Source organism: Austrofundulus limnaeus, unplaced genomic scaffold, assembly GCF_001266775.1.
Source record: "Austrofundulus limnaeus strain Quisiro unplaced genomic scaffold, Austrofundulus_limnaeus-1.0 Scaffold683, whole genome shotgun sequence".
In the NCBI taxonomy this organism is placed as follows: domain Eukaryota; kingdom Metazoa; phylum Chordata; class Actinopteri; order Cyprinodontiformes; family Rivulidae; genus Austrofundulus; species Austrofundulus limnaeus.
In genome coordinates this window covers 163,098-174,911 of record NW_013953085.1, presented here as the reverse complement: position 1 = coordinate 174,911, position 11,814 = coordinate 163,098, and the positions used below count along the sequence as shown (strand labels likewise).

General features: G+C 36.4%; 1 protein-coding gene across 1 annotated transcript in view; it reads right to left on the bottom strand.

The window, feature by feature from the left end:
* Positions 1-10,126, bottom strand: part of parp10 (poly(ADP-ribose) polymerase family member 10) — a 19,455-nt gene extending 9,329 nt beyond the window's left edge. The window contains exons 1-6 of the mRNA XM_014027788.1: positions 10,043-10,126; positions 5,888-6,063; positions 5,350-5,592; positions 3,785-4,015; positions 2,662-3,701; positions 2,363-2,575 (exon numbers count right to left, since the gene is read on the bottom strand). Coding sequence (XP_013883242.1) covers positions 2,363-2,575; positions 2,662-3,701; positions 3,785-4,015; positions 5,350-5,592; positions 5,888-6,062 — 1,902 coding nt within the window. The 5' untranslated portion in view covers position 6,063; positions 10,043-10,126. The remainder of the gene's footprint in view (positions 1-2,362; positions 2,576-2,661; positions 3,702-3,784; positions 4,016-5,349; positions 5,593-5,887; positions 6,064-10,042) is intronic.
* Positions 10,127-11,814: the final 1,688 nt, after the last annotated feature.

The following is an 11,814-nucleotide window of genomic DNA, read 5'->3' as shown; positions in this document are numbered from 1 at the left end:
GGCTTGAACTACTTCAGTTGGTGTGCAATGAATCTAAAATATATGAAAGTTTAATGTTTATCAGTACATTACAGAAAATAATGAACTTTGTCACAATATGCTAATTTTTTGAGAAGGACCTGTAATAGTTTACATTTCAAGTGAAATGTTTGTCAGCTCCATGTTTAAAAAGATTATACAAGTTGAAAGAAAAAATGTAAATTTTGCAACAGTATCTGTAGTAACTGTGTCATGCTGTGTATTTGATTTGAGTCACTCAGAGGGGTAGGCCTATAAGGATGTCAGTACAGATTTGTTCTTAAGTTGTGCGTACAAGTGATTTAGGAGAACTTGTGGCATTCACCAAATTTCTCGTATTGTAAGATTTTCTTCAGATACGAACAAAATTTACAAGTGGTCCAGACCTGTCGTATATTTTAAGAGCAGTCTGCTGTTATCCTGACTGATTTTCTACACTAATAACTTTATATTTCATTAGTCTGAAGATATTTCGAGTTGAAAATAAATCACAATCCATCATTATGTTGACAATAGGCTATTCTGCTTGAATTAGAGTTATAATTTTAAATGTATTAGTGTAGCCTAACAATATAATTTAAATAGTTATTAATGCTGTTGTTTAACACTACAATATTAATATGAAGATCTCAAACTACAAATCAACTTAAATTATGCATTAATTTAGATTTAATTTGTCTCAGTATATAATGAGGTCAACAGGAAGTGAACATAATCGACAGCTTTATTCAGATATTAGGTTGTTTTTTAATCAAATTTTATTTTGTTGAGATTTATTCAGCACATCAGCTGCAAGACTTTCTGCTATTTTTTATTTTCCAAAGCACCAGACTTATGTTGGAGACATTTTAAAATGCTTTTTTGATGTTTCAGACACATCTGACACCACTTGGGTGTGTGGGAAACAGCGAGGGACTGACACATCGGATAGTCCGGGCTGTGGTGCTGTGTCTAATTGCTCTTCTTCTAAATAAATGAAAAGTATGTAACACAGATTGCCATTTTCATGAATGGACACTTCCTGGTATGTGGGGCAGGAAGCGTAGCCTTACGTGGTGTTTTTGGGGTGGTAATTATGCTAATGTCCTCTCCTCGTGCACGAGCACCTGAATATGAACAGGTGGCATTCATCAAGTTTACACTCCTCATTTTCACACTTTTCCTGAAGATAGAAGCGTTTGCTGAATATGACATGGCATGTTCGTAGGAGCACTTTGTACGAACATTAGTAGTAGAAATTTAGGATAAAAAGTACAAAAATGTTCTTGCATGAGGCCCATTGTGTGATGTTTAGGCTCTGAGTAAATACTCTGTATCTGTACTCTGTATCGATGAGTACTCAAACTGACGTACTCGATACATCTTTACACAAGCTTAAGAATCTAAATTTGCCTCGCATTACAGATTGGGGAATTTGCTATAAACTTTTAGATATAAAGAATATTTACTTAACCAACTTTTTTGAATAATGATTGTTAAGCAGACATTAAGAAACAAAATTTCATGAAACCATTTGGTTCCATTTTCTTCCGTACAGCTAGGCCTTCCTCATGTATGTCTACATGTTATAGGATTCTATCACTTGTGTTGGTAGCAAGTGAGAAATGGGATATTCTTGATTTTGTTGGTTATTTTATAATTGTTGCTTTGCTGTGATACAAAGAGATGCCTTACTGAATAAAGATCTGCACTGTGGAGAAGTTATTTTAAGTATTAAATCTACAGTTATGCAGACTGCTCAAACCAGCTATTTTTGTCACGTGTTTCCTTCTTCTTTATGCTGTTCCCTTTATAATAAAATTTGTTGTGAATGCTCTCAGGTCAAGCACACTTCAAACTTGAAAACAAAAACTTTAGACCCATATATAGTCATATCCTGTTAGCTTTATGAAGGATTTTGGAGACTTTTTGTGTTTGGCTGAGTTTCTAAAATCAGATCACCACAACCATGTCCTGGACCAAAGACTGTTGAATATGGCGTTAATCAAATAACTAACGGTTCCTATGTGATCTAAAAGCTGCATTGTTTAGTTTGGATCCTCCTTATTAGATTGTGTATTTTAGCAGTGCACATTTTAGCTGCTAGTATTTGCGTGGCTGGCTGAAAAGCACTGAAAAAGATTTCTGTATGCATGTCTCATTCAGGAAAAACTGAACAGCAGTGCTGGCAGACTTTGCCTGAAGCTACACTGTAGAGAAAAATGCCTCGAGGCAGAGAGCCCTTTAGAATGGATAAATGACAACCAGTGCAACTGGTCAGATGAGGACAAGCTCTGGAAGTTTTAAATGCACCACAACACACACAGGAATGCAAAACGTTCCCTTTGTCCCGTCATTATATTACCTGTTGTGGTAGGGGCTCCCAGGGCACATAAATTGGGCAGATGTAGACCTGAAACTTGGTCTCCATCTCATTCAGGATGCTCCTGCACTCCTTTTCGTCTAAAAACCGAGCCACTCCTGGAGCGTTTGTTTTGATGGTTCGTGTGCAGACAGAAGTGACCACCCCTTGCAACACCTCCTCTGCCATTTGGCAAGCAACTGCATGGCCATGGATCTAATCAAATTAATGGTTTAAAGTTATGTTTGCCATTTAAAATCTAAATAATAAATTAAGTATGCAAAAAATGAAGGTTTTGATACCTTTAACCCACAAGCACTTTCGTTCTCAAGTGGAAAAATTGACACTTGATGCATGTCAGCCAGCAGCTGATGACAGTGAGTTTGGATGTACTTCAACATGCCTGGCTCCATGGAGATGACCGTCTCCCTTTCAATGGGTGTAGTGAGGAACATCATGATCGCAGCCTGCTTCTCATCTTCCATTCCTTTCAGAGTCCAAACATCAATATTCGCTCCTGGTTCTGACACCTTTACAGAGGTGAAACCCAGAGACTGCAGAAACTCGCTCCACTCCCTCAGGTACAAGATGCACTCCTGCTCCATCTCCACAGGCATGCTGAAGCAACACACCTGGGATTTTAAAAAGCTACACGCCTGGTTGGCTGCGTTTTGGGACAGGGAGGTAACAGAAACGGTAGAATCGGACACGGAGTACAAACAAGACGACTCGGCTTGATTTATGGTCCGTAATAAACGCTCTTTCACGTCTTTTCTGTCAAGAAACAGAGCTTTTTCCAGCTCTAGGGTGAAATTAGTCTGTACCATGCTCCCAGTAAAGTCTGTGATGTTATCTTTTAGCTGATCCAGCTGATGTTTGTTAGAGCCTTCAATGTACACACCATCATTTTTATTCTGGATGCTAGAATTTGGGTTAGCCTTCTGCTGGTCCTGTAGAAAAGTGCTGCTTTGAAACAGAGCACGTTTTACTGGGTCAGTGATGGCAACATGGCATGAAAACATTTCTTCTTTCTCAGTTTGATCCTCCATAACCTCCTCTGCTTCACTGTCACCAAGAAGCTCCAACTCTGTCTGAGAGGATGACTGACCACTGTTTGACGCCCCAGCAGGGAAGGACTGGTCAGGGTCTGCATTGTCCAGGAGGGGACTGGTCTCCATCTGAATACTGCTCAGGTCTTCAGAACTCTCAATTACATCTTTAGTCTCATCATTCAAGATTTCCGAAGTTGAGCTCTGTGCAGGTTGAAGAAAGTCAAAGTAAGGCTTCACTACAAGTTTGGTATCATTAAGTTTGTGCGGAAGATCAAGAACAGTGTCCACAGCTGTTTGGGGAGAAAAATACACTTTGTTTAATAAGTAAACTCAAATAAAAAGTTCTAAAAGTTCACAAACTGCAAAAACTTACATTCATAATGTGCGAAGGACACCTTCACTGTGCCCTCTGACAGCGCAGTGACCTCCTTCACCCTCTGACTCCCACCTCTCTCACTCTCAAAGTACAAAGTGAGCAAGTCTGGAGTGGTGCCAGGGTGCACATTCTCCACCAAGACAGAGTCTGTTTGCTCAATCTGTTCAAGAGTTACCTTTGCCCCATCCAGTGTTCTCTTGGTGATTTTTGTGCGAAGCTTTTGGAAATCTAAAGGGAAAAAAACATTAAATAGGCCATGAAGAAATGATGAAGCAGTTATCTTATCGGAGTCTTGTTAAAATGTGTGAATACCACGACATATCAAGAACATTTCAGCACATCAAGATGCCGAAGGTCATTTAAGACACCCACCCTGTTGGTGCATTTGACATAAAGTGCGTATCTGAGAGATTTAAGGAGTTTATTCTGTTTTCTGACATCAGTTTCATTATGAGATGAAACAAAACAAAATCAAGTCCAAACAGCCAGCCTCTATCACTGAACATTATATTGTTTTTAGACATAGAACGCATAATTATTCAACTTTTATTGCTTAATGACTGAAAACATTACACTGGTTTTCCATCTCATATCTTCAAAAGAATCAACTAACGCACGTGTCCAACTCTCAAGGCCCACAGGTCATATCCAGCCTTTCTTAACATCTTATGATATCTTAAAAATAGTTTTATTACTTCCATTTTTGCTTTAAAAAATGTAAGCTTATTGTACTTTGTGCAGTCTAATCAACAATTACTCAATAACAATTAGTCAACTTAAATTTTATTTACCATCGTTTAAAGCCCAAAAAACATGTTGGAATTGTTAAATAGTCTATGATTCTGGTGTGGAAAGAGCAAAACAAACTCATATTGTGACATGAAGCCAAGAAAAGATACCGAATGAGGTTATCCTGCTCACAAATTTGCATACATACAGGGGATAGTGACCTTTTTTACGCCTAGATGCAGCTACACAGCAAAATTAAACTTTGGTACCTCACTTGTTCAGGTTTATCAATCTCAAGACAGACAGATGGACCAAGGGTATTTCCAATTCCTCGCTTCGCTCCACAACAGGGTACAATAAACTGATAAACTGTAGGGGGCCTAAATATTTTCTGAAGCCACTGTTGTCTAACATCCACCAGAAGAAGGTCCAACACCTCCACACATGTAACTCTGCTTCACAGCTTGTTGGAATATTTTCTGAACCCATTATTGTATAATATATGATAACTTGTTTTTATGCCAAATGTTCTTCCTAATGCAACCTGGGCTTGAACCTGCAGCCTCAGGATTACAAAAAGGCAGTCTTTGAACCCACTATTGTAACTATTTTCAAAAGCATTTGTTTTGCATCTTAAGATGCCATAATTTAATCTTAAGAATCCACCATTTTGTGAGCTTTGGGTAAAACAACACAACAAAAAGCTGAAACTTCCTGCAACTAGACATGTCATTTTGGGCCAAACACACTGTAGCTAAACCAATACGTCATCTATAAACTTCAAACAGTGTCACTGATTTTATTTTGCAATATACAACAAACATTTATTAGACCTTTTGAGAGGGGTTGGCTGAGTTGAATGACTATGACGTCTCTCTCTGGGGAGGGGATCAGGGTGTAGTCTGTCATGTTCAGGTCCATCATGTTCTCCACATACAGCTCGATCATCTCTGTGCTGGTGTTGGGGTTGGTTCCTCGCAGCAGCAGTCTGCGTCGGTCCTTAGAGTGGGGCTTCTTGACGCTAAGTTCAGTGTTGAGCAGAACGTGGTGGCTCTTAGCCAGAACTCTGGCTGCAGCTGCCATTGTTATTGAAGCAAGAACAAATTTGTAACTGATAAAAATATGCACTGTCTACAATGAACATCTTTAATGTTTCTAGATATATGTATGGGTAATGTTGAAAATTATCCTTCATTTTTTATATTTTTGAGAGGACAATGGGAAACAGAAGCAGAAACCTATAAAAACATAAATAAAACTATTGTATACAAGGCAAAATTTAGGTTTCCTCAACACACATCCCACAAAACTTCTTCAAAAGCTTTCTAAAGCTCTGTTTTTTCAGACTGGCACAAAAAGACTGAGACTTGCCTTCTGTCTCTTCAAACACCAGTATGGCATGGTTCTCCTTCTTCTCCACAGATTCAAGAGGACCTCCTCCAGAGCGCCGCTTGTTCTCAAAGTAGAGATACAGCAGCTCCTCATCTACACCGTCAGGAAGGTCCAGCACCTCCACAGACCTCTCCTCCATACTTTCACCAGACATCCTACAAACACAGAAGCAAAAAATGCCAATCAAAGGGTTTGATTTTTATACTATTACATTATTCAACAATATTAAAGATGTTATAAACAATAACAAAACACACAAATGGCATCAAAGTTTTAAGGGATATGTAATACCAAAGACAAACATCGACATTAGATCAAACAAAAATTCTGTATTTTGTTCTAATAAATGAAAACTGGTTCAAAATGCTGCATCTTTGTACGATGCAGCCAAAAAAAACAATTTTGGTTTCTAAGTTCGTATTGTGAATACTGAGGGAAGAGGTTTAATGGTGTGGTAATAAGGTGGAAATTCAGGATAATATTTCCACCTTTGGGTGTGTTATTTGAGAGTATAAAAGGTTTTTGTTTCACATTTTGTTTATTTGACAGTGTAATGCAAAATTTAAGATTCTGTATGTTACTTAAAAAATGTTATTGTTTTGTTTTTCAATCACATATAAAAATGTTAGAGGTGTCCCGATGCAACTTCTTCACTTCCGATATACCACAGATATTGTTCCCTTGAGTATTGGCCAATACCGATGTCGACTCAATACGATATCAGAACAAATCCTACATACTTTTAGTTTTTTTGTAGTGTGGAATCTTAAAAAGTCTTGATCAAGTCAAACAGTAAACAACAACAGTACATTTTAAAAAAACTGGTCCCATTTTTTATTAACCAATGGGTTGCATACATTTTTAACTTAAACATAATAATATTCTACAATCAAATAAAAGAAACTGAAAAAAATACCTCAACAAATCCAATAAAAACAAAATATACTTTTAAACTTAGTGTAAAATAACTATTCAATGCCACTTTATCTATGCTGGATTGAAATCCTGAGCAGACCACTGGAATGACCGCTAATTTCAGAGACTTTAGATGCAGGCTCATATAATCCAATACACATTTTTTGGCTAATATCGATCCAATATCCGATATTGATATTGTATCGGGCCACCCCTAAAAACTGGATGTCATACATTGTCCCTGTAAGATACTTGAACCAAACACTTACAGCTTTCCAACTGGGAAAAACTGAGGAGTGCGCACAATGATTATATTCTTATTTATAATTATTTAATGATCCAGTAAATGTATGGTCCTGTCAATGAGGGGTCCAATAGTCTTTATTAGCTTGTCAATACAGTCAGAGGATCTACTTCAAAAATGGGTTTAACCATCTTAAAACACCTCGAATAATTTGTAATTATAATTGCAAAAAGCAACCAGCTCACAGGTCATTTAGGATAAAAAATGAGGTTGTGTTTGAAAAGTTCAGCAGGTAATTTATGTCGTTATACAGACCTGATGCATTTGATCTACAGTGATTTTTTACTTTCTTTTAATATCAGAGGTGAAATTTTTCAGAGATATCTTGGAGCTATGAATCTTTGTTGAGCTTGTTTAACTTTTATTTTGTCATGGTTTAGTGTATATTGTTATGTACTGTATAGACACTAATTACATGGGCATAAGTTTAATTAACTGCTGGATCATTTAGTAAAGTAGGTAGTAGGGGTGTAAGAAAATATCGATACACTGAAATATCGCRATATTTCATTTCCCGATACTGTATCGATATCCTAAAGCCCTGTATCGATTTTTTTATTAAGGTTTAAAATGTCAACTTTCCTCCCAGATGTTCATTTTTATGTTGTAGTTCAGCCTCTGACCACTAGTTGGCAGCAGTGAGCCAGACATTTGGCTCCTCTATCTCTTGAGGTAGAGGCCATTGTTAAGTGTTGGGTGACCATATTGTAAATTAATATTAAAAACTAAAAGCTGCAAAAAATATATTTTCAAACTATTTATTGTCAAATTTAGTCTAATAATTGAAAACAAGGATGAAATATGAACCAAATAAAATAAAACACATACAAAGCAGAACACAGCTAAATGTATCAAAAGTATGTCTCTGTAATATTAGAATTTTCTGAGACAATGAATTTTGGTTTTTCTTTTTTTCCCTGTAAGAGGTTTTTATTTAATAGAATTTTTGGACAAAAAAAATCGCAATATATCACCTTGCTTACAGTATCGCAATATATCGGGATATATCGTATCGTGAACCCTCTGTCATGATATGTATTGTATCGCCAAATTCTTGCCAATACACAGCCCTAGTAGGTACCGGCAGGACTTAAAATGAACATATATTTTGAATATCTCGTAGCTCGGTCAGTTCATTTGTATGGGTATGAGCAGATAAGAAGAATAAAATTCAAAATGAATTGAAAGACTAAACAACAATGAAAGCTATCATTTTATTTATTGTTAAATGCATAAATTATGTGAATCAAAATTATGTTGAATATGAAATCGTCACAAGTTACAGAATTATATTTTTATGAAAAAAATTTAAAATTGCACCGTTTTTGACTGCTTGCTCATAAAAAAGTCCTACAGCGCATCAACACACCAATATTTCACTTCATCCAATGATTTCTCTACAAGTCGCAAAAACCATCAGCAACCGAACCGATAAATGAGGAAAAACCTGGTTGCATCTGTCAGATCTGAAACAGTGACACAGGTTTGTTTATACTGAACAACCTCTGACCTCTAACCATAATGCTGTGTGCACAGAAAACAACAAAATGATCAATTATACAGTGGCTCATATAAATCTGAACATGTTTACGTACATGTTGCATCACAGTTATTCAGGTAGAAACCGAGAAAAAAAATAAAGGTAGTCTACAGCCCGGTAGGGTTGGGCAATATTGGCAAAAAAATTAATCACGATTAATTGTGGTATTTAGCCGATAACGATTAATTTGACGATTAATCCCCTGGAGTCCCTGGAAACCCTTATTTCATAGTCACATGACCAATTTAGTGGGAAAGATTTGCTCTTTGTAAAAAAAAATGTTCCAAACTGTGTGAAAATTACAGATTTCAGGATATACATCATATTTTAAATTGTGCTGATAGACAAATAAATTACAGAATTTAATTTTTAATGTTCGTCATATTTGAAGCGGAGAGGAGCAGCGAGCGGACTCTGCCTGGTGGCATTAATCGTATTAATCGTCAAGTGCCAAAAAGATTAATGTTTTTCTGACGATTAATTGTACACGATACGATTATGCCCAACCCTACAGCCCAGTGTTGCTGCTGATTTTCACAGAATACTTAAATTACAACTTAATGCAAAACTAACATCTGTCCATTTATGAAACCGCTTGAATCCAGATGAAACTATGGACGGTCACCAGTCCTTTTGTTTGTTTATCAAACTGAGGCTGATTACAGGACTTTGTACTTCAGGTGAGCTGTTACCTGTTCAGGACGTTTCCCACACCACTCAGCCTGAAATGCCTGAATTATCCATTAAAATCTGATCCATGAGGTTTAAACTGCTTTATGAAATGTGAAAAATCAGACAAATATAAACATTACTTCAACAAAACTTCAGTCCTTATCAACATAGCATACGTCCAAATGAGTTTTGACAGTAGTAGTAGTAGTAGTAGTAGTAGTAGTAGTAGTAGTAGTAGTAGTAGTAGTAGTTGTAGTGAACTCGACTTTAAAACCTGAAACTTTCACTAACAAGAGTTTTTCTAATGTCTTTTAGTATTTCTCCGCATTTAATGCTTTTGTTTTTAGGAATTACTAGAAAGTAATATTTTGATTTTGAGGCCTAGCAGAAGTCATCGCAGCCAGACGAAAAGTCCGTGCTACTTCAATTTCATTTCAAATATCACTTTTTTAAACTGATAGATAAACGTTATAATCCCACTGAGAAACACGGTGTCTGTGTGACTCAGTTTTTATTTAATGTGCACTTTATATAAAGTTCAAACTTACTATCTGCACGAGCTGTTCACAGCTAGAAAGTGAAACTAGCTCCGGTTTTACCCACTGAATTAGAAGCTAACAGGAAAAACTCGCAAAACGTCTGCTACTACATAAACAAATTATATTATCACAAGGTGGTTACACTACTTTATATGTTAACTTACCTGAGCTACAAGTAAGACATTTGGTTTCGTCGAACACAAGGTGGACTTCCGTGTTTTGCTGCTTGATTTTGAACGTCGTCGGGCGGCGACGTAACGCGTTCACGTCACCGACGCCGCCATCTTGGTGGAGTAAACAAGTGAGAACCGTCGTGAAATTACACCAGATAGATGAGGTTTTGTTTGCTTTATTGTTCAAAAAATAATGCATACACGGAAACAAAGGGACATATTTATTCATTAGAGGTATACACAGTTACAGTACCACAAGTTAAGCAGAAAATTAACACAAAAATAACCTTGAAGCAAAGCAAAAAGAAAAAAATTGTATAGGTCTTCTGGACGGGTTCTTCTCTAATGAAACGTTTCGTCTCTYCTCCAAGAGACTTCTTCAGTCTGAGAGTTTCAGGCAAAATTTAAGCCCTGCCTCCATGTGACTGATACTCACATCACATGGCTATCGTTGACACCTAATTAACATCTATTGTTAACAGGGGGTGGAGTGATACTGGCAATAGCAGCACTGTAGGAGGGGGAAGCAAAGCATCAAACATCATCAAGTAAAAGGAGTGAAAAGAGACAAGTTATTTTAAAACCAAATTATTAACAGATACTGATTTCAGCATTTGAAATCAGACATTAAAAGGTTGTCATATTTTGCATCTAATGAAGCAGTTTGGAAGGGTATTGCAGTAGACTTACAACTATATGCATTTCTGAAATGTGGGTCCACTCTTGATGAAAATAAAGCATAAATTTGGCAGAATCCAAAAACCAAGTGGAAGACTGAGTCACATGACTGATGTACAGAAATGGAAAGTTTCAGAGAAGACAAAAATAATAAGATCAAATCTTTTGATAAATTAGACAGAATGAATTTCAGGAATCAAGCAGGGCAGTGGAGTGCCATAAAGACAGAGCTAAACATTAAAACATGTAGACTATAGCTTTTGCAAAATTTTACCTATTTAGTTAATAAATATGATCATAAATACAAAGCAGTCATCAGCATTGATACAAACAGTTGAGTTGCTTCCTCTTGTTCAATTTTGAAACCAAAAAAAACATTCGACGGCACATTGAAAAGTCATATTTTAGCTTTTGGCTCCAAAAAATGTTGTATAGCTATCCAAAGTCTGCACACTAAGGATGTTTGACCCTCAATATAAAAGTTTTGCTAATGCTCACTCACGTCTCACTATTGGGCTATCAATCACAGAGTTACATTTTTTAAAGCCTCAAAAAACTACATGAAACTAAACATATTTTAAAAATGCATGTTTGAACATATCAGCAAGGTAATGAATACAAGAAACAACAAAAATCAGGAGCTGAAAGAAAATAATCTGAACTGGGGTTTTTAATTCATTAGTAGGAAAACTGTCCTGTTGATGGATGACCTAAATTAGCATTGCTGCCGGCCACTAGGGGGCGTTTTTCAAAGTAGCTTCACCTTCCAGCTTCCAGTGGTACCAGTACATCTGAACTGACTTCTCCATAGAGTCCTCATTGTTGACCTGTTAACTGCTGCCTGTTTGTTAACAAAATGTCTCATGAGCCATTGGAAGGATTTTATTCAACTCCATTTAATTTAATTTAATTTAATTTAATTTTATTTTATTTCAGTCAATAAAGGAGGTACAATGTACATTAATCAATGTAAGATAAACAATTTAAAATGACTGAGCTAACAGCTTATTCGACAAAAATTCAATACTGAAGAATTCAAATTAAAATATAGTTTGAAAAAGCATTAATATATATATATATATATA